The sequence below is a fragment of the Anguilla rostrata genome, chromosome 5 (genome assembly GCF_018555375.3).
Source record: "Anguilla rostrata isolate EN2019 chromosome 5, ASM1855537v3, whole genome shotgun sequence".
NCBI lineage: Eukaryota > Metazoa > Chordata > Actinopteri > Anguilliformes > Anguillidae > Anguilla > Anguilla rostrata.
In genome coordinates, this window is record NC_057937.1 from 34,391,100 (window position 1) to 34,413,728 (window position 22,629).

A 22,629-nucleotide genomic window follows, 5' to 3' on the forward strand; every position below is an offset into this window, starting at 1 on the left:
CACCTATTGCCAAGGAGTGAGGAAGACGCAGGTGTTCCCAGGGCGTTGCATTCCTGTGTGTGTGCGTGTGTGTGTGTGTGCTGTATACACATGCACACGCAGACATGCACACACACACACACACACACACACACACACACACACACACACAAGCACACATCTGCACACTTACCCACAAGCACACATTAGCATACATTCATACACACACACACACACATGCACATGCATACACACATACGCACACAAGCACGCATCTACACATGCACACACACTTACACACACACACGCGCACACACACACCTTTAGCCAGTAGAGTATGTGGGCTCACTCCATTAAAGGCAGCCGATAAGGGGGCTTCCGCAGGGGGGGCCGGCCGGCCGGCCGGGAGAGGCCTGGACAGTGCTGCTGAGGTGATGTCCTGCCACTCTGTGGGGAGCTGTTATCTCCCTCTGCCATCCCTCCATCCCAGTCCCCTGCTAACCCAATCAGGCCTCAGCAAGGGAGAGAGAGGGGGGGTGGGGGTGGGGGTGGGGTATGGGGAGAATACAGCAGTCTGCCAATAATGAATGTCATGAGTCTAGGAAGTCAACCTTGGGCCATGCCTCCAGTGTCTCTGCCTCTCCCTCTCTCTCTCTTTCTCTCATTCTGTCTGTCTGTATGTCTGTCTCTCTGCCTCTCCCTCTCTCTCGCTCTTTTTCTCTCTTGCTCTCGCTCTCTCTCTGTCTCGCTCTCTCTCTCGCTCGCTCTCTTCTCTCTCTGTCTCGTCCTCTCTCTCTGTCGCTCTCTCCTCTCTGCTCCTGCTCTCCCCTCCCCCTTCCTTTCCCTTTCTCCCCCCCTCCCTCCCTGTGAGACGCTGGCCTTTTAAAGGGATTGCCGTCACACTCTCCTTGCTAAGCAGTGGCGGAGCGGAGGTCGCGTGCGAGAGAAAGGTGGAGTGCTCTATCTGCAAATCTGAGCACCTCCTGCCTCTTAAAAAAATTAGCTGGGAAATTAAACGCCACCAATCTGGCTAATGTTATAAAAACATTTCAGTCACCCCCCCCACCCCCCCCACCAAAAAAGGATTAGGACTGCAGAAAAAAGCCAGAGGGGTACAGCCGCGATGCTAGCAATGAGAGTGCTTCAGGTACAAAAGATTTTCACAGCGTCGACACACATTACACCAATGTGCTTATAAGGTTACAGGGGTACAGGTTAACCAGTAGGGATCGCAGGGTAACTGTAAGTAGGAATCCAATCTGGACAGCGAGGAGCTGGAGGAAATGCTATACTGGTCCAGCCCAAACAAACTCAGCATGTGTCAAACGCAGTCAGTGTGCAAGTGATTGATTCCGGTATTGTGTATATCCCAGTTTCAGCATTTCGTTTCATTCCACATGTAACAGGATTTTCTAATGTTACTGCGATCCTGTCACTGAATATGAGGTTTCTCTGGGATGATGTCTGTGGGACATCTCTGCTTTCAAAGCCACCGACGCTGGTAATTTTAACAGAGTGTCAGTGCTTTGGTGTGATGTCAGCATAGAAGGTTCTCAGCCTGTGAGTCTGTGTCTGTGTCTCTCCCTCCCCCCCCCCCCCCCCCCCAACCTCTCCCCCGGCAGTTGTCTCCAGGCTCGGAGGAGGACGACCACGAAGGCCACGTGTGCGAGAAGCTGGGGCGCATCCAGTTCAGCGTGGGCTACAACTTCCAGGAGTCCACCCTCACCGTCAAGATCCTGAAGGGCCAGGACCTGCCCGCCAAGGACTTCTCGGGAACCTCCGACCCCTTCGTCAAGATCTACCTGCTGCCCGACAAGAAGCACAAGCTGGAGACCAAGGTCAAGCGGAAGAACCTCAACCCCCACTGGAACGAGACCTTCCTCTTCGAAGGTCAGCGCGGGCGACGGCCTCGCCCCCCCCCCCCCGTTCTTCCCCCCCCCGAAGCGCGCGTCCATCCGTCACCGCGGGGGGCTTTTGTCTTTCGGAGCCCGCTGGACCGCGGCCAGCGCTAGTTTTTCCACCTCGGAGCGGACGTGAATGCACTCGTCTCGCCGCGGCCGTTGTTCTCCAGCGAGGCCTCCTGCCGCCTTTTTTTTCTTTTTTTTCTTTTTCGCTTGGAGCTGGATGACCCGTGTTTGATATTGAAGAAATATCAAATGATGATGCTTAAGAGAGTCTGTGGCGATATGTGTGTCTAAGTGTGTGTGTGTGTGTGTGTGTGTGTGCATGGGCATCTGTGAACTTGTAATACTATCTTTGTGAGAACCAGATATCCTCACAAGGATAGAAAGATGAGGAAAGTTTATCTTTGTGGGGACCTTTCGCTGGTCCTCACAAGTTCAAGAGGCTGTTTTAGGGTTAGGACATAGGGTTAGAGTTAGAATTAGGTTAAGGTTAGGGTTAAGGTTAGGCATGTAGTGGTTAGGGTTAGGGTTAGAGGTTACGGAATGAATGTAGTCAATGGGAAGCCCTCACAAGTATAGGAGTACGGGACTGTGTGTGTGCGTATGTGTGTGTGTGTGTGTGCAGGTGTGTGTGTTCGTGTGTGTGTGTGTGTGTACAGGTGTGTGTGTTTGTGTGTGTGTGTGTGTGCATGGGCATCTGTGAACTTGTAATACTATCTTTGCGAGAACCAGATATCCTCACAAGGATAGAAAGATGAGGAAAATGTATCTTTGTGGGGACCTTTCGCTGGTCCTCACAAGTTCAAGAGGCTGTTTTAGGGTTAGGACTTAGGGTTAGAGTTAGAATTAGGTTAAGGTTAGGGTTAAGGTTAGGCATGTAGTGGTTAGGGTTAGGGTTAGGGTTATAGGTTACGGAATGAACGTAGTCAATGGGAAGTCCTCACAAGTATAGCAGTATGGGACTGTGTGTGTGTATGCGTAGGTGTGTGTGTGTGTTTGTGTGTGTGTGTGTGTGTGTGCGCATGTGTTTGTGAGCATGTTTTGCCTGCATCAATGCTGGCATTGGGTCTGTTATAGTGATCAAACGTCCTCAACAGCTTGCTCTGTAGTACAGCGTCTTCTGCTCACGAGGAGATAATCTGACATCGGCTGGGGAGGCCTTTTCTCAGATCACCTTAATCTCTCTCTCCGTCTCCGTAATCTCTCTCTCTCTCTCTCTCTCTCTCTGCTTGCCCTCCTTTCTTTTCTTTCTTCCCTACTGTCATAGTTTCCCTGTCCTACTGTATAAATCACTTTTCTACCCTATTGTCATGTTTGCTCTCTCTTACTCTGAATCATCTTTCTTCCTCTCTCACCTCCCCTTCTCTCGCCTTAATCCCTCTCTCGCTCCTCCCCCCCCGCCCGCCTCACGCTCCATTTCGGCTCACCTTCGGCTCAAATTGTTTTAATTGACCCGACAAATATATTTTCGCGTCGCCGGAGCGTGTAGACAAGCGGACAAATTAAGCCGCGGACCAAAAGGAGGCGTAGCGTTCCCGAAAAGGAAAAAAAAAAAAGGGAGCGGAACGGAGGCGTGAAATGGGAGAATTAACGCCGCGCGCGTGGCGCGACCGGCTCTGTGTTCCCCAGGGTTCCCGTACGAGAAGGTGGTCCAGCGGACGCTCTACCTGCAGGTGCTGGACTACGACCGCTTCAGCCGCAACGACCCCATCGGGGAGGTCTCCATCCCCCTCAACAAGGTGGACCTGGCGCACATGCAGACCTTCTGGAAGGAGCTCAAACCATGCAGCGATGGCAGCGTAAGATGGGGGTTGGTGGGGGGTGGGGGGGTTGTTTGGTGTTTGAGGGGTGGGGGGGGGTAGAGGGAGGGATTGTAGTTGAAGAGGGAGAGGAGAGAGTGGAGCTGTGGGGGGGTTGTTTGAGGGGTGGGGGGAGAGGAGGGATGTAGTTGAAGAGGGAGAGGAGAGAGTGGAGCTGTGGGGGGGTTGTTTGAGGGGGGTGGGGTACGGGGTGTTTGAGGGATGGGGGGAGAGGGAGGGATGTAGTTGAAGAGGGAGAGGAGAGATTGGAGCTGTGGGGGGTGTTTGAGGGGTGGGGGGACGGGTGGGGGTTGAGGGTGGGCGGAGAGGGAGGGATGTAGTTGAAGAGGGAGAGTAGAGAGTGGAGCTGTGGGGGGTGTTTGAGGGGTGGGGGTGTGGGGTAGAGGGAGGGATGTAGCTGAAGGGGAGAGGAGAGAGTGGAGCTGTGGGGGGGTTGTTTGAGGGGAGGTGGGGTAGGGGGTGTTTGAGGGATGGGGGAGAGGAGGGATGTAGTTGAAGAGGGAGAGGAGAGAGTGGAGCTGTGGGGGGGGTGTTTGAGGGGTGGGGGGAGCGGGAGGGATGTAGTTGAAGAGGGAGAGGAGAGAGTGGAGCTGTGGGGGGGTTGTTTGAGGGGGATGGGGTAGGGGGTGTTTGAGGGGTGGGGGAGAGGGAGGATGTAGTTGAAGAGGCGAGGGAGAGAGTGGAGCTTGTGGGGGGGGTGTTTGAGGGTGGGGGGAGAGGGGGGATGTAGTTGAAAGGGGAAGGAGAGATTGGAGCTGTGGGGGTGGTTTGAGGGGTGGGGTGGTGGGGTGGGGGACGGTGGTGGTTGAGGGTGGGGGAGAGGGAGGGATGTAGTTGAAGAGGGAGAGGAGAGAGTGGAGCTGTGTGGGGTGTTTGAGGGGTGGGGTTGTGGGGTAGAGGGAGGGATGTAGTTGAAGAGGAGAGGAGAGAGTGAGCTGTGGGGGGGTGTTTGAGGGGGATGGGGTAGGGGTGTTTGAGGGATGGGGGAGAGGGAGGGATGTAGCTGAAGAGGGAGAGGAGAGAGTGGAGCTGTGGGGGGTGTTTGAGGGGTGGGGGGACGGGTGGTGGTTGAGGGTGGGCGGAGAGGGAGGGATGTAGTTGAAGAGGGAGAGGAGAGATTGGAGTTGTGTGGGGGGGGGTGTTTGAGGGGTGGGGGGAGAGGGAGGGATGTAGTTGAAGAGGGAGAGGAGAGAGTGGAGAATTTGGCCAGATGGCAGCGCCAGACTGGGATCGAATAATACTTTGAAATGCTTGTAACCCTTTCGGCGCCAGTGTATCGTTGAACATTCTCAGGAACATGCTGTTTTTTTTAAAAATGTACTGGTATCTAAGCAGCTGGATTCATTCAGATATGTATTTGATCCAGCTGTGGGAACGCTGGGAGGTATAGATACTGCACATGCAGACGTTTGCTGGGTTTTTTAGCAATCTGACATTCATATTTTAGCATCATAAAAAGGGCGAAGATGCGATAAACCATGAAACATTGGTTGCATGTGTTAAAGGCCGATTGAATCCTATGGAGAACTGCTATCGCATTTCTATGCGTGGGCTATGGACGGTTAGCCGCGGAATGAAAACCGCTTCGAGATAATTGTCAGGTGTGGGTTTTCTCCATACCGAGCGTGTGTAACAAGTCCGTTATTACTGCGCGTCGTCTTTACAAATCCATCGTAAGCTTTTTTTTGCGGGCTATTTTATCGAGAGGGTTGAGCCCAAGCAATTTTGGATTTGACTGTACATTCCAATTTAATGTTTTACATAACGGTCATATGTAATCCTTCATAAACCATTGCCTTTGCATGGAACGGCATGTGAAGATATTGCGGTCTTTTAATTAGAGCATTAGAGAGGCTTTGTGACAGTATATTCCTGGTAAAATGTGATGAGGTAACTGCTTTGACACTCACGCCGGGCAGCGCGTCTGAAACTGGAATTGATAAAGACGGGGTGAAGACGTCAAAATGACGCACAGTAGGGCCCTGTCTGAGAGTTAAAACACCTGGAACACGTGTGCATGTGTGTTACTGTGTGTGTGTGTGTGTGGTGTATATGTGGGAGTTTGTGTGCATGTGTGTGGTGTATATGGGGAGTGTGTGTGTGTGTGTGTGTGTGTGTGGTGTATATGTGGAAGTGTGCGTGTTAGTGCGTGTGTGTATGTGTGGGAGTGCGTGTGTGTGTGCGCTCGTGTGTGTGTGTGGTGTATATGTGTGAATGTGTGGGTGTGTGGTGTATATGTGTGAGTGTGTGTGTGTAAGGGAGTGTGTGGTGTATATGTGGGTGTGTGTGTGCGTGTTGTACATATGGGAATGCGTATGTATGTGTGTGTGTGTGTGTGTCTGTGTGGGAGTGCGTGTGTGTGTGTGTTGTATATCTGTGAATGTGTGGGTGTATGGGTGTGTGGTGTATATGTGTGAGTGTGTGTGTGTGTGTAGGGGGGTGTGTGGTGTATATGTGGGTGTGTGTGTGCGTGGTGTACATATGGGAATGCGTATGTATGTGTGTGTGTGTGTGTGTGTGTCTGAGTGTCTGTGTGTCTGCACTTGTGAGTAACTCTCCCCGTCCCTCTTAGGGGAGTCGAGGAGACCTGCTCGTGTCCCTGTGCTACAACCCCACGGCCAACACCATCACTGTGAGCATCATCAAAGCGCGGAACCTCAAAGCCATGGACATCGGGGGCACCTCAGGTACCGCCTTTGAAGCTTAGCCGCCGTCTCCGTCTCTTACTCACGCACCGCCGTCGCTCCGCACCTGTTCACCGTCTCCTTTTTTGGGACAATCATAGGTTCAGACCCCCATTCTGACTCAAAGCTGGAATCTACCTTTTAGCATACCGAGGGCCTGCAAAACCTTTTAGCACATGCAGAACCAATAACACGACCAGTGATTGGTCATGGTGTTTGTTGTGCACCAATCGTTGGTCGTTTTACTAATTTCGCTTGTGCTGTAAGGTTTTTCACATGTTTAAGGTCTTAGTAAATCAGGCCCTGAATATACCTCACTAATCCTTCTTGAAGAACACTGCTACTGAATCACCTGCTCACCACTGTCTTATTAGCATGCTTTACTCATCTGGAATAATCAGTCACACTGTGTCATGCACCCTGCTGACCCTTTCTCTTTCGCTCTCTATCTCTCTCTCGATTTCAATTTTCAATTTCAATTTGCATTATTGGCAGGGCAACTACAGTCATATTGCGAAAGCAACACATATAACACACAGAAACATGGCAAGCACAAATACAACATGCAACAAGTATGACCCACAACCCTGACAACAAACATATTTAAAAAAATAAACAACCTTATTCATATAGTAAAAAAAATAATTAATTAACATTAGTTAAGGTGTGAAGGAGATAAAAATGATATATAATTACAATAAATCTCCCTCTTCCCCCCCCCTCCCCCCCCCCCCAATGGTGCAGACCCCTATGTGAAGGTGTGGCTGATGCACAAGGACAAGCGTGTGGAGAAGAAGAAGACGGTGACGATGAAGCGATGCCTGAACCCTGTCTTTAACGAGTCCTTCCCCTTCGACGTCCCCGCCCACGTGCTGAGAGAGACTACGATCATCATCACTGTCATGGACAAGGACAGGCTGAGTCGCAATGATGTCATCGGCAAGGTAGGCCTCATGGGTGGAGCCCACTTAAGCTCGCTGTGCTGACACTGTGACCCACTGATTCACAAACTGACTGACACTGTGATCTACTGAATCACGAACTGACTGGCACTGTGAATGAGTGATTCACAAACTTACTGACACTGTGATCAACTGAATCACGAACTGACTGGCACTGTGAATGAGTGATTCACAAACTGACTGACACTGTGACTGAGTGATTCACAAACTTACTGACACTGTGATCTACTGAATCACAAACTGACTGACACTGTGATCTACTGAATCACAAACTGACTGACACTGCGACCGAGTGATTTGCAAACGAACTGACACCGTGACCGACTCATTCACAAGCTGACCGACATCGTGCCCGACTCATTCACAAACTGACTGGCTCATTCAGAAATGAACAGCACTGAAAAAAACGAATCAGCTTCCATCTTGCATTGTGTCTTCTTTACGATCCTTTTAGGAATTGAGCCCCCGAGCCCCAGCATTTTAAATCATTTTCGGAAACCCTCTGTTGCACTTTACGCATATGGTTAGATTAGACCATAGGATCCAGTACCCAGTGGAACTGGAATAGCATTGCCAGGACTGGCCGGCGGTGACACTGTCTGGGGGAGTGCATGCACATTCACACTGATTTACTGAGTCACCCAGAACTGATTTACATCCACAGGGCTTGGGTTCTCACCCTCTCCTGCCATTTTCACAGCACTCCGAATGTGCTTAATCAAAAAGACAGGAGTGTCCCACCCCTGCCAAGCAGTTCCAAGGCAGTATAGGCATATGTGCTTTCTCTCTACCCTCTCTCTCTCTCTCTCCCTCTCTCTCTCGCTTGTTGTCTCTCTGTCTCTGTCTTTCTCTCAAATTCAAATTCAAATGAGCATTATTGGTATGACGTATATATATATATATATATACTTATCGCCAAAGCATGAGTATAACAAACAGAATAAACACATCTCTCCCTTTCCCTTTCCCTTTCTCTCTCATTCCCATTCCATTTCCCCCTCTCCCTTTCTCTCTCTCTCTCTCTCTCTCTTTGTCTTTCTCTCAAATTCAAATGAGCTTTATTGATATAATGTATATATATATATATATATATATATATATATATATATATATATATATACATATTGCCGAAGCATGACTAAAATAGGCATATCTCTCCCTTTCCCTTTCCCTCTCTCCCTCTCTCTCTCTCTTTCTCTGTTCCCTATGCAAAGTATCTTTGCAGGCAAGCAACGTGCGCTTTGCTGGCACTGTCTCATTTAGGAGTCTCTCTGTCTCTTTCTCTTCCACAAATTAAAATACAAAAAAAGGTTTATTCCCAAACTTTATGTTTTTTCTGTATTTCCTTCTCGATTCAATTCAGTTCAATTCAATTCAAATGTAAAATAGGTTTATAGGCAGGCTGTACTGCAACACTGAGTCCCGTCTGGTCTAATTTATCTAATAAAAATGCATCTCTCTCTCTTTCTCTCTCTCTCTCTCTCTCTCCCCCCCCTCTCTCTCTCTCTCTCTCCCCCTCTCGCAGATCTACCTATCATGGAAAAGTGGCCCTGCGGAAGTAAAGCACTGGAAGGACATGATTGGGCGCCCGCGCACTGCAGTCGCCCAATGGCACGCCCTCAAGGCCTGATTGCCCCGCCCACCGCCCCCTTCCCCTACGTTTAAGGCCACTTCCCCCTCCCTCCCTCCCTCCCAAAAAAAACCTGTCCTTATGCACAAGACTGACTCGCTGCCAGGCTGCGAAACACGGGTACAATTAGCCATCCATAGGACTCTTTTAAGCCCCATTGGTCCTCTTCTGTTTTTCTCACTGCGTCCCTCTCTCTTTTCCCGCTCTCTTCCCTGTCTCTGTCTGTTTGTCGATTCTCCCTCCCGCCAATAGTCCCCCTGTTTCTGACTGTCTGTCTGTCTGTCTGTCTGCCCTTCTGCGCTTGTACCCGCCCTTTGTTCTGGCCCCTCCCTTCTGTGACGTTCTTGGAGTACATTGTGGGCGGAGCCAATTAATCCTTTACAAGTCTAAAATTGGACCTGGAGTAAATGGCATAGTCACGTTAAAGCTAACTGACCAATCCAATCTGACATCTTTGTTAAGTTGTGGCCCCTCCAGGAAGAGGCTCTGTCTCTTGCTATATTCATGGATCCGCGGGTCCGCCTCTCATTTCCAAATTTGGCTAGAACCCCGTCCCCCTTCCGTCTGTGATTTATCGCTTTATCACCACTGTTTCACATATGCTCCGCCCATTTATGTGAGGGATGTCCCCGCCCACCCGTCCTTCCTCGTGTTCTCCTCCTTTCTCCCATACTCTCTCTTCCTCTCAAAAGAAAGGGAAGACAGCTAGGCGGAGTGGAAGAAGAACGTCGATGGGATGGACGGACGGAATAAAATGGATTCGCTCTTCTGGACTTGGACTCTCGGCTCTCGTCCCTCCTTCACTCTATCCCTTCATCTCTGGGACAAAGATAGTGGATCTTCCCTCTCTGGAACCCCTTTGTTGTCCATGTGTGCAGTGGGTGCTGTGTTGTAGCTCCATCAAAAGTAGAGTTTAAAAAAAGGAAACGACAAAAAAAAAATCCGAAATCCGAAAACTGGAACGCGAGTAAAACGGGATAAAATTTCCAAGGGACAAATTTTCGAAGGTTGGGAAAAGGAGAGCGAAAAAAAAGGATCCGAGAAAAAGGAAAAAATTGATGTCATTTGTTGTTTTTTTTTCCTTGTAAAAAGAAAAAACAAAAACTGAAGAAACCAATCAAAAAAAAATGTTCTTCCAGACTTCAAGCGAAAAAAACAGAAAGCAAAAAGTCAGTTTTTTTTGGGGGGGCCACGCCGTGCGCCTGAGTTCAGGGCTTCGGTGGTTCGTTTCGCCCCGCGCTCTTCGCTTTTATTCCTCCCTCTCTCGCTGCCGGGGGGAAACGCTCTTGCCGGAAGCTTCCGGGCTCTTGAGAAACCCCTTTGACGCAAGCCTCCTCCCCTCATCGGAACCCGCGTTGACTGGTGCGTGTGCGTGTGAGAGTGCGTTCCGTCCTCGTGTGTGCGCCTGGAAATCCAAGTTTGCCGGCGGGCTCCGCTCTGCTCGTCGGGCTCCTTCTTCGCTTTCCTCTCGTCCCTTGCTCCTCCCCCCCCCCCTCCGCCATTTTGGCTTCGTCTCTCTTCGTCTTTTCTTCTCTCTGTCCTACTGTCCCTCTCTTTATCTCCCTTTCCCCGTTTCTCTTTCTTCTTTGCTTTTCTTTCATCCCTTGCTCCTCCCCCTCTGCCATTTTGACTTCATATCTCTTAATCTTTTTTTTATCTCTGTCAATCTCTCTCTCTCTTTCTCTCCCTCTCCCTGCTGTCAGAAGTGGGGGAGAGGCGCTGAGCTTGATCTGCACTTTTTGATGACTAATAATAAGAACTATACTAATAATAATGAAATGCAAATGTTTCATATTTTCAAGGGAGGGGGTGCTACAAAGGGCAGGCGGTGGTTGTGGGGAGGCGTGGTCTGGCTGGGCCCGGCTATGTCACGGCAAGGAGGGGGTGACCTGCGCCAAGGCGGGGCGGGGCGGGCATCGCCATCGCTCGCTAGTTTGTTGCGAGCGCGATGGTTTTGCCGCACTGCCTGCACGTACGCCATTTCAGACAGGAAGTGAATATCACCGCGCAACGTGAATACGCTGTTACCGCTAAGACAGGGAGGCTGTTTGGCCACACCGCCGCTACTTGCTTTTGTGGGCGAATGCTGTTATTTCTGTCGGTTTCATCGCACGTGCAGCAACGGGGGCTACGTGGCGCCCCCTTGTGGCTGTCACGCCATATAATGTAAATGGAGTCGAGGAAACTCCACGGTTGCTAAAGGGGTAATATCTGGGCAGCTCCGACTGATGAAGGGAGTGTGACAGTGACGGACAGAGGAGTGCGTGGCAGTAGTGCCTCGGCCTTCTCCAGGGCAGGCGTTGAGTCACTGAACACAGGGAACCTGTACACATCAACAATGAACTGAGATAAGTCACAAACATGTTAAGGCATATGTGTTATAGTCATTCTTCCATGCAGTTATGCTGCATTCTGACAGGAAGTTTCAGAAATGGTGCAAAATTATCACTTCAAGGTGCTTCATACACTAATTCTGAATGAGCCACAAACCATTCAAGAAAAATAGGTATCAATTTATTCTCATATACATGTTTTGTCCATGTGTATGGTAGATGCCCAATACATGGTGTTGAATATTCAAAGTATCTATATTAACGGATTAATTTATCATCAGGCAGCAGTTGTTCCATTGCACTACAGAGTGAGGCAGAAGCCGTGTCCAAAGTAGCACACTTGCTTACTATTGAGTATCCAAGGTGTATACAACTTGTATGCAACTTGTATACTCAACATTAGGCAAGTGCGTTGAGATAGACACAGCCAGGGCATGACACAGCATGTGCACTACAGAGTGAGCAGGACATTAACTGAGCAAATGCACTAAAGAGTTAGCAGGGCATTACTGAGCATGTGCAATAGAAAATGAGCTGGGCATTAATGAGCATGTGTGCTGCATAGTGAGGCAGGGCATTACTAAGCATGTGCACTAGAGAGAGTGCAGGACCTTACTGACCATGTGCACTAGAGAGAGAGCAGGGAATTACTGTGCATGCCCAATAGAGAGAACTGGGCATTACTGAGCATGTGCAATAGAGATCGCAGGACATTACTGGGCATGTGTACTAGAGCTTCAATAGGAAATTACTGGCGTGTGCACTAGAGTGAGAGCAGGACATTACTGAGCATGTGCAGTAGAGCGCGAGCAGGACATTACTGAGCATGTGCAGTAAAGCAAGAGTAGGACATTACTGAGCATGTGCAGTAGAGAGAGAGCAGAACATTACTGAGCATGTCACTAGAGCGAAAGCAGGACATTACTGAGCATGTGCAGTAGAGCGAGAGCAGGACATTACTGATCCTGCGCAGTAGAGAGAGAGCAGAACATTACTGAGCATGTGCACTAGAGCGAAAGCAGGACATTACTGAGCATGTGCAGTAGAGCGAGAGCAGGACATTACTGAGCATGTGCACTAGAGTGAGAGCAGGACATTACTGAGCATGTGGAGTAGTGCGAGAGCAGGACATTACTGAGCATGTGCAGTAGAGAGAGAGCAGGGCATTGCTGAATATGAGTGAGGGAGGGGCTGGCTGCTTATTCCTTCCTGATGCTGACTTGATGACACGGGAGACCACTGAAGGGAGGCGCTGTAAATTCAGGCACATCGTAAGTCTCCCCACTCAGAGCGGTGCCGCACCTGCGCTTTACACCGGCGGGAGGCACGCAGGGTGACGGGCGGCGCCAGGGGCCAGTAGCCCGGTTATTTACGTCGGCCCGACGGCCCGTCGGCCCGTGACAGGCGGAAGACCGAAAGCGCCGGCGCTTAGAATGAGTAGCCGCGCCGCGCTCGGGCGCGCGTTCGCGGACGGACGGAGAGGCAGGGGCTGTCAGTCACGCCTGGGACGTGATTTATCGGCGGTGTCGAGCGGCCGGGGAAAGCGCCGCTCCCGTCCTGACCGCTGGCATTTGTTACGGTAGAAATGAAAAGCAGATCCTGACGCGGGGGGGGGGGGGGAGAGCGATTTGCGGCGGGCGCGGATCAGACCGCTTCGCCGCGTTAAACAGGAGAGCGCCGTGGCGTCGGCTGACTGCGCAAAGGTGTCTCTCAGAGCGGAAAAAAAAAATTAATAAAATGACCCACTTTTTGGATTTCTGACGGGGTTTTTGACAGGTTTTTGCTGTGATAATGAGATATTAGCATTTTTTTTTTCCCTGGTAGGGCTGAATTTCCTACCGCGTGTCTGCGTAGCTCGTGGGACTGCGGTTAATGAGAGGACTGGTGCTGTGTGCTGGGGCCAGGACTCTCTAAAACCCGCTCTGGGTCGGTTGCCGGGAGGGGACGCAATAACCGCAATCGGGCCCTGTCGGCGCGATGGCGAAGCCGCGGCGCTTTAGCGTTAGCCTCGCTCACGTCATCAGCGCTGCTACAGGCTGTAGTCCCAGCCAGGCGCCGGCTGCCTGAACCTCTCCAGCCCCTTGCCGGGTCAGAAGCTTTGACGGACAGGCAAGCGGATAATTGGTCGAACTTTCGGAGCGTAAGGCCGGGTGCGTGTTAAGGCGCTCGTGAGGCGTGTGAACAGCGTGTGTCCCGGCACACCGTGTTCCTATTAACGCGTCAGGGGTGCACACGCGTTCCCTTGGGGTATCCGCCCTCAGCTAGAAAACCAAAACAGGAATTGAGGGGGGGGCGGGGGGGGCATGTTCGCGTTGCTTCAAAGTATGAGGCTCACCCTCCGCAGGTCATCGTTTAGCTGTCGTTCCTGGTGCATTCTGGGTAGGCTGAACCAAGGGATGTGGGGAGCAGAGAGCAGAGTAGTTTTGAGGGGGGGAAAAGAAGGTAATGCTGTGTGGTACCGTGCTGCTGTAGTCCTCTCCTTAGCACTTTACTCGGGATTACATCATCCTGTTAGCGTTACGCTAACGCCGCGGCGGGGTACGCCGCTGCCACAACGGGTCCAATATTTTAGAGGAAAATTACGACTGTTACTGAAACAAAAATGCCTTCCAGCAGAGGATACTGGTCACACCCGTCAGCTAATAAGTGACATTTGTATAATACTGCCGTTTCTATAAAGAGAGAGAGAGAGAACAGGAAAGAGAGTAAGAGAGAGAGAAGGAAAACAGAAGGGGAAAGAGAGAGAGGGGTGCGTCCCCTCTGTAAGGAAGCCAGCCGAGCTGACATGTTTATTTGTGACACGGCAGCTCAGCTTCATCACTGTCGGTGTGGCCACGCCCTCCCCGTGGCCTCCGCTCCCCGCTTCCCCCGTTCAGACCGCCAAGAGATTTATCGGCGCGAGGAAAGGTCACGCCCATTTGCCGAAGGCGTCCGTCGTTCTCTCAATTTTTTATTTTTTTCCCCGAGCGCTCCTTTCTCGATCGGCCGCGCCTGTCAGCCCCGCCTTTTTTCCCGACGACTCAACGGTTTCCCTCGGCGCGGGAAGCAGCAGCTGGGGCGGGCGGGCGGGGGGGCGGGTCCGAGATTTACGGCGCCTCGCCGCGGCGGCACCTGCTCGCCGTCGCGCGCGCGTACCGCCCGGGCGCGCGCGCCGCGACGTTTCACCCGCCCTGAGAAATTAGGCCGCAGCGCCGGGTCGTATATATTTTCCCGCTTCCCCCCGTCCGTCTCTCTTTTCTCTCTTTCCCCCCGCGTCTGCCCGCCCGCTCTCCCTTTCAGAGTGCCGTTTTTTTTTCTCCCTCTCTGTTCCCCCGATCTGTCGTTCTCGCTCCCTCCGTCTCGCCGGCCGCCCGTCGGCTCCAGGAAACGCAGGCCGCGGGCGCCAGGGGAGGAGCGATGAGATTCTGGCCGCGAGCGCCAAAAACCTTGGACGGGTTTCATCTTTTTTTTTTTTTGGTTTCAATTGCCTTGCTTTGGGGGAAGGGGGGAGAGAGCACGCCTGGCATCGCCCGCAGTGTGGGCTACTGCCAGGTGTTTGTGGCATCGCTCCACACCTCCCTTATTTAACAGTAACTTTAATCAGCCCGTCAGTCGCCGGGTCAACGGGCCCCGCTCGGGGGGTGCGGCTGCCAAGGGGGGGGGCGAGGGGGGGGCGTTTCCGCTACGAACGCACGCGAAGTTGAACTGAAAAACTGAAAGCCGCTGCTTCCTTTGGAAGAGCAGAGAATGGCAGGGGAGCAGCACTGCTGTCGCTGGGCTCTACCAGCTCAACTAATCCATTCAGTTTGGGCAGGCACCGGGGCCCACGGTATGCAGCGCGATATGTCCCAGGTTCTACCCTGACACTCGAACACAAACGTAGAACGTGAAAATGGTACTTTTTTGCTATGGAAGCTTTTCAGGTAAAACTAACCCTAGGCGCTGCCGTCTCTCGGTCAGCACGCGATCGATTCATCAGGAAATACTATTTCGTCAGGTCTACGATGTTTCTACGCCACGTTGTTTCCTGGTGGCTTTTCTTTCCTCTCGGAGGAACCGGCCCAGGAAGTGACGCGAAACGCTGAAACCCGCCTCCGTCTGTCATTAGGTCTCTCTAGGTCACTAGGTGCTGTGGTCAGCCCGAGTGGCGATTGTGTTTGGGGCCAGGTCAGCCAATCCGGTGGCGGGAAACCGATTATTGGCGCACGTGACAGTTAGCCTGGGCCCATCCTCCCAGACTCCGCCTCCTCCGAGCTCTGCCCTTTAATTTTTTTAAGCGTCTGGCGCAAAGCCAGATGTGACCCCCCTCCCGATCAGGGTTCAAGGAAGCATTATTCTGAATAACTACATGAATATGTCAAACAGTAATAAGAGTAATAACGATTTTCTGTTTACATTTGACTGTTGGTCTATGTGTGTGTGTGTGCTTGGTGTTCTTCCATCGGGTTCATCTCTCCGCTGAAAGGGGAGACGACACCTTTTCTTCTTTTTCGGAAAACTTTTGTTCTGTACAGATTGTCGGGGGAAAAAAAAAAACGAACATTTGTTGTAAAATCAAGTTTTCATTTCTCACTTTAAATGATGACGAAAAATCACACTAATGACGATACCGATGATGATGATGATGATATTGATGATTATCATAATAATAACAATAACCGCCCTTCTTGAATAAGGGCGCTTTGATGTCTGCTGTATTTTTGTTGCTGGTAGTGTGGGGCTGTCAGGGGCGGAGGGAGAGAGAGACACAGGCCCTAGTCCTTGCCCAGCACTATAAGGACCAAATTCAAATTGAGCTCCCCCGTCCACTGAAAGACACGTGCTGATACCAGGGATGTCTAACCAAATCCCATTGCAAACGTCAGGTGACATGGCGGCACTGTTAAATTAAAGTCTGGCTGTGCGGAATTCTACAGGAGTAACGCCGGCTGGCGTGGAGGAGTATTTCGGTGCTGCGCAACGCGAGGGCCTCGTCGCCACGTCGACCTCCGCGTCTCATTGGCTGGAGGGGGCCCTCCTCCGCTCAGGGATTGGCCCGTTCTTTTGAATGCCTTCTATCAGAAAACCGAGAAAAAACTGCCAAAGTAATTATATCTTCAGCCCATTCCTCTTGTGCAAATGCTCGTGTGAAGGGAGTGCCGATCCACTTTAGCCGGACCGGAGGTGGGTACGGGTGAATAATCAGACCGCGATGGGAGGGGGTCGCTCTTAGCGCGCCTGAAAATAATAAAAAATACGAAACGAGCTAACGTTCTGAAAGGAGCTAACGTTCTGAAAGAAGGCATCGCCGTTTCTGTTCGATTTTAAGGACGTCCGTCCGCAGCGGCGTCCGTTACTGATGTCAGAACTGCCGTCGCTGGGTCTGAGAGGAGAGCTTCCCGTCCACGGAGAAATGGAGGGCGTGGTTCAGGGGCGGGGCTTCAGGAGAGCAGTCGCTGTATTTTGGGAGCCCAGGCTTTTGAAAAGCAGAAGGGGCAAGTTTTTTCCCCCTCCCCGAAAGCTTTTCTCAGTGAAGTAAATGGTAAACGAACTGCATTTATATAGCGCTTTCATCCAAAGCGCTTTACAATTGATGCCTCTCATTCGCCAGAGCAGTTGGGGGATTAGGTGCCTTGCTCAAGGACACTTCGACACGCCCAGGGCGGGGTTTTGAACCGGCAACCCTCCGACCCAGCGAACGGCAGGGCCCCACACACGTCACATGGTGACGCCCGACCGTCAGGTCTGGTCGAAAGAGAGAGAGAGAGAGAGAGAGAGAGGACGAAGTGAGTTGGCTTTGCTCCCGAGAGGTGCCGGCTCCGCGCGACCTAGCCGACCCGTCGTACCCTTCGCCGTCGCGCCCAGAGCGGCGGTATCCAGGAAGCCGGCGCCTGACGCGTTCCCGACCCGCCGCGTCCCGAGCTCCCTCGCCCTCTCCGAACCGCTCGCGCGTTCAGAGAAACGCGTACCTATTCCTGTGCCCCGCCCCCCCCCCGCCGGTTCCCCATATGCTCTCCCTTCGATCGTCTGGCCGAAGTCCCGCTTTCCGCCGGGCGCTTATCGACGTCAGGCCGGCTTTCGCCGCAGTCGAGCCAAGGGCGCGGACGCGCTCTCCGCATCAGATAGATACCAGGCAAGCCCGTGTCCCAGACACCCGGTTTGAACACCGTCCGCTCAGATAACAGTCACGTCCTTCCTTATAAATATCACTTTGGTGAAGCAGCTGGAAGGGGTGGGTGGGGGGGTGCGCTGTAGTACTCATTCTGAGGTGAGAGAAAATTTGCCTTAAATCCAAACATTCCATTACCTTGATGCTCGGAATCGCCAAAAAAAAAAAAAAAAAAACGCAGACGCCTGGATCTTAATACAATAGAAGTACGAAGCGAAGCACTTTACCGTGACTCAGACGTCCTCTTCCTTTTGAATTCTCCCTACACATTCTGTCAGAAATATGAACAGTAACTCATAAGATCTCACAAACAGATGAGATTCGGCTAGAAACAGCAGAGCCTCGCTCAGCAGCCATGGGCCAGGTCTTGTAGAGCTGCTAAGCGAGGCTAAAGTCAAAAAGCTAGCAGTGTTGCACAGATATGCCCTACGAAGCTACGCAACTGCACAAAGATTGGCAGCTTCTGTTTGACTTCTTTGTTCTGAATATACCAGAAAGTATGTTGCAGCCACTAGTTTGGTCTGTTTTAAAATGGCGTGTAGACCTTTGGTAGTGGTAGTGTGTGAGATATCGGTGCAACACTTCTGCATTGATCCTTGGGAGGGACTTCAGTTTTGAAGGATCATAGAATTTAACTCTGCATGGGGTGGAAATCAACCGAAAAGAATAATGGAGGGTCGTTCTGAATTTCTTACAATCATTAGGACTTGAGTTTTGAGAATTGAAATTACGATGAGTTTGGATTTATTCTTTACAAAGATTTGACAATGGTCTATACTCCTTGCAAGAACAATTAGAATGAGCGCTTATCTTTCCCCCCGCGGTCAGTTTCATTTTAAAAACTAGAGAAACCAAAAAAAAAGAGAAATATTTTAGCATGAAATTCATCCCCAGCGTTTTGCATAGTGAAATTGCGCCATGACTTCGATAGGTCTTCCCTTTCGCTAATTGACGATTGCCAATTATTGTCACATGCGTCAAAGAGCTTATTGCTCATTGCCTCGTCTGCCTCGAGGGAGTCAAAGACAATTTCACCTCTCTCTCCTCCCACTTTTTCTCTCGGCCTCTCCCAGCCCTACCTACCCAACAAAGTGTTTTAACTTTCAACACAAATTGTGATGTGTACAATCTGATTACATGTATTTGTTTACTTATTTATTTATTTATTTTTTGCCAACTTTGTATAGTGTAAAAAATATCTATAAATATATATATATATATATATATATAAAATAAAAAAACTGACAATACTGTATAGATTTTAGCTGCCTGGTCAAGGTGAATAGTATATACTTGGTAGACTAAAAGAAGAAACGTACTGCTGTTTAAGAGGAGAAACTCCGCTCTGTATCCGAGACCCAGATGGCACAGATGCTTTTTTTTATACCTAAGGTTTGTTTTCTTCTCGTTTTCTTTTTTTTTTTTTTTTTTTGAAATCATCTGGTGGCATCGAAGCTATGTGTTGTTCTTGCTCTTTGTTTTTTTTTCTCTCGGTGGTTTTTCTAAAAAGTAACGCAGCAAGGTTCTGGCAACCAGGAGAGTGCGGCGGAACCTGGGAGACGGGGACATTCCGGACAGCCGTTCCGTCGAACGCGATTGTCCGTACGTCTCTGTCCGTCTGTCTGTCTGCCAGCCAGCCGGTCCATATTTTCTCTGCCTTTTCATCAGCCTGTCCCGACCCACCCCCCACGACTGCATTTATGCATATTTGTACGTCACATCGGGTGTTTTTTGAAGCATTGGACAGATTTTGCAAACCGAAGCACACGCCCTCTATTTCCATCTCCCGCTTCCTCCCGGCGTATCTCTCAATCGGTCGGCCAAGACAGGGGCTCGGTAATCGTTAATCCAAAGAGCAGATAACGCACGGATAATGGAGGCTCTTTGTATCGATTCATTTGTACCTCCACCTCTTTGTGTGTCTGTGAGTCTCTCCCCTGTCTCTCTCTCTCTCCACCAGTCTGTCACTGTCACACTCCTCTTCCTCCTCCCACTCCTCAGGAACATACTGACACACACAGAAAGATAACCGAGGAAATAGACAACGGCCGGGGAAAACCAATCACAGGGTAACACAAGTCATCAGGCGCCGTGGATAGAACGGCCAAGCAAATCCATTTGACAAGCTGGGTATAAGGCTCCGCCCACTCGTATTAAACTCAATTGATTCTAATTGGTAATCATCACCAAAGGAAATGGGGGGGGGGTCCACCCACACTTCCTCAGGGAAGAGGCCCTTTCCACTGGCTTCACGGCTCCTCTGTATCCGCCCATCTTAATTTACTGATATGATTATTCTTTTCATCGGTCCAGGAATAGACTTGAGCGTCTTTGATGTCTGTTCTCGTCTCTTCCTAAATTCCTTCCATTTCCCAGCGGCTTCAGGCATCACTTGTCACGGTGAGGTGCCTGCACTTGCCCGGATTTGCCTGAGGTCCCCTCCCATCTGCGTCCCAGTCCCTTGGGTCCTTTCTCCCCAAGCCTCCCCACAGCCTTCCCTGTGCCCCTCCTCTGTCTGCGCACCCCCATCTCCATTCTTACTCTCTCTTTCTTTAGGAGAGCGGTGCTTGTAGTAGGAAGCTATCATGATCCAAAATCAATTGAAATGGACTTTCTCAGATCTTTCCTTTCTCGGTGTTTGAAATAAGAGCATAGAAAGAGATGAATACCCCCACCACTCTGCCTCACACACACGCACACACACACATACACACGCATGCACACATACGCACACACACACACTGCACTGCCAGTGTGAAGTTCATTTTTGGATGTTTGTTTAGCTGTCTGTGTGTGTGTTTGTTGCTGAGTCAACACAGATCTCTTCTCTGTTCTCCTCTCTGTTGATTCAGTGGGAATGGTGGCAGTGGGGGGGGGGGAGGTAGTGTGGGAAATCATCACCCCCCCTCCCGCCCCCACCCAGGACCACAAGCCAAACCCATTAAAAAAATGTTTGTCCTCTCATTTCCCACTGCACCCGTTGTGTGTCTCGGTGTATAAGTGTTCCCAGTGTCTGTGGATTCTCAGTAAAGTGCTGGGCTGCGGTTGGGCATGGTTGGACGCGTTCTCCCCTCTTGCCACACCTCCTTCCTTTGCCTCCAGAGGAAAAACCTAAAGACTCGAGACATTCCAGCCGAAGCGACGAGCGTTCGATGGACTCCGTGCTTTTCGGTGCGCCGCTCCCCGAGGAAGGCGCTTTGGCAAACGGAGAGGCCGTGGGCGTTTCGGCGGCGACTGAAGGAAACGCCTGCTCATCCGGCTTCGTCTCCCTCCCTCAGACGCGAGCCCCGAGTGGCACCCGCCTCTTTTTGTCGCCCCCCTCTCCCTCCCCCCCCCCGTTGGTTCCGTATGGACGCCGGGTCGCAGAGCTGCAAAATCTGTGGGCATGTGAATCCAGAGAAAAAGTTTCTGACAGGGTACCTTGAGTTCCCACCTGTACCCTCAGAATGGGATGTTAGCAGATAGTGGAAAAAGGTCATTTCTCAGACCAAGTGGAGCTCCAGGGGCTAACGGAGGGGTCTGTCATTTTGACTCCTAAGGGTGTGGTTTGGGGGAGGTAGGGGGGTGGCGATCAGGTACATTCTAGCCCCAGCCCAGAAGCGCTTGGATTTTAAGTTCCAGGTTTTCCGCCTCTCCTGTTTTTTTGGCCGAGTGGACTGTGACCTTATTGATTGATTTCTCCTCCTCCCACCCCCCTTCCCTGCAATTGGGTATGTGTGGGGGGGTGGGTTACTGGGGCGGGGGGGTGGGGGGTAGGTGGGGGCACTGTGGAGCTGAGCTCTGATTTTGTTCCACATTAAAGAAACATTTTTACTAACTTGGTTGTCCAGCCTTACTTATTTATTTACTGAGTTCAGTTAGTTAGTTCGTTAGTTACAGTAGTTAGTTATTCAATTTTCACACAAATTTCCATTCCGTCTCCTTTCTACCAATTTGGAATGCCCAATCCATCATCCCTCCCCCATCAGTGCTGTTTCTTCCATTAATTAAGAGCAGAGAAAATTACATGTACTCCTCCAAAGCACTCTGCCAGCAGCTGCCTCTTTGACTCTGCAGCCCACTAGCCAGCCCATGGGAGCACACTTCATCATGCACAGCTGCCACTGATTACAAGTATCCAATCAACCGGAAGAACTGCTATCTCAGAGCAAGACAGGGATACACTGCTAACCGAATCCCTCCCTCCCTGGGTGTCTCTGCAGACAGGTATGGAGGGAAACATGGGGGTTTTCAGTTATGCTGTTTCCTCCATCTTAGAAATACTGCACGTTGACAAGTGAATTCATATCCCATTTCAGTTTTAAAGTGTGCATACTCACTAAGAATTGTAACAGTACACATACAGATTTCACACATTGCAACATATACAATGCATTAATGCAAAGTCACAGAGTACTGTTCAAGAAAAAAATCCAGTAACAATAATGTAGAAACCACATACTGTAACATACAAACGCATTCAAAAAAAAATGCTCTGAAAACGTGCACGTTCATTTTCAGGCACCGGAAACAATCTGCAAAGAGCTCTGGTTTCTAACGGTGAAGTTCGTTCAGCCCGAGACGTTTCAAACATGCAATCATGTCTGTCACGCCAGTTTCTCCCACACCTCCCCGGAAAAGCTGAAGTAACAAAGGAGAACTTCAAATTATCGGCTTCACTTATTGCCACTTATTGCTGTCTTTCTCCTACTCGCTGTTTCCTTGTCTGCTCTCCTCCTCCGCTTCCTCTCCTTTCCCCTCAAACGCCGCTTGCCCATTCAGTCTGAGCCGCAGCTACGAGCACAAAAGCACGGCGTATGCAAAAGCAAGCGAGAGTGGAAATGTTCACTGAATTCTATTATGCCTCACAATGTCAGCGTGAAATGGAATTGTGCATATATAAAGTATATGAATAGAAAGGCATAATGAGCAATAAACTGAAAGACTGTACAACCACCCTCCTCCCAATTGCCTTGTCTTATTTAAATATCGCTAAAATTCCCTGTACACAGATGTTTAGGATGCCTTGTACACAACTGAAATTCCATATGCATAAAAATAGGTGGAATTGTTTTTACAGGCCAGCTTATGTTGTTTTACAGAATGTCAACTGACGTGCTTGTGAGGAGTCTGTGTGTTTGAAGGACTGTTTGACACAATAGATTACATGCCAAGACTCCTGTGTTTTTTTTCCTCCTTCAGGAAAAGATT

At 50.5% G+C, this 22,629-nt stretch overlaps 1 protein-coding gene across 3 annotated transcripts in view; it reads left to right on the top strand.

The window, feature by feature from the left end:
- LOC135255108 (synaptotagmin-7-like) overlaps nucleotides 1–9,516 on the top strand; it is a 124,625-nt gene extending 115,109 nt beyond the window's left edge. For all 3 annotated transcript variants that reach the window (XM_064335865.1, XM_064335864.1, XM_064335863.1), the window contains 5 exons: nucleotides 1,602–1,869; nucleotides 3,513–3,682; nucleotides 6,276–6,390; nucleotides 7,132–7,331; nucleotides 8,875–9,516. In XM_064335865.1, the coding sequence (XP_064191935.1) occupies nucleotides 1,602–1,869; nucleotides 3,513–3,682; nucleotides 6,276–6,390; nucleotides 7,132–7,331; nucleotides 8,875–8,979 (858 nt within the window). In that variant the 3' untranslated portion in view covers nucleotides 8,980–9,516. The remainder of the gene's footprint in view (nucleotides 1–1,601; nucleotides 1,870–3,512; nucleotides 3,683–6,275; nucleotides 6,391–7,131; nucleotides 7,332–8,874) is intronic.
- Nucleotides 9,517–22,629: the final 13,113 nt, after the last annotated feature.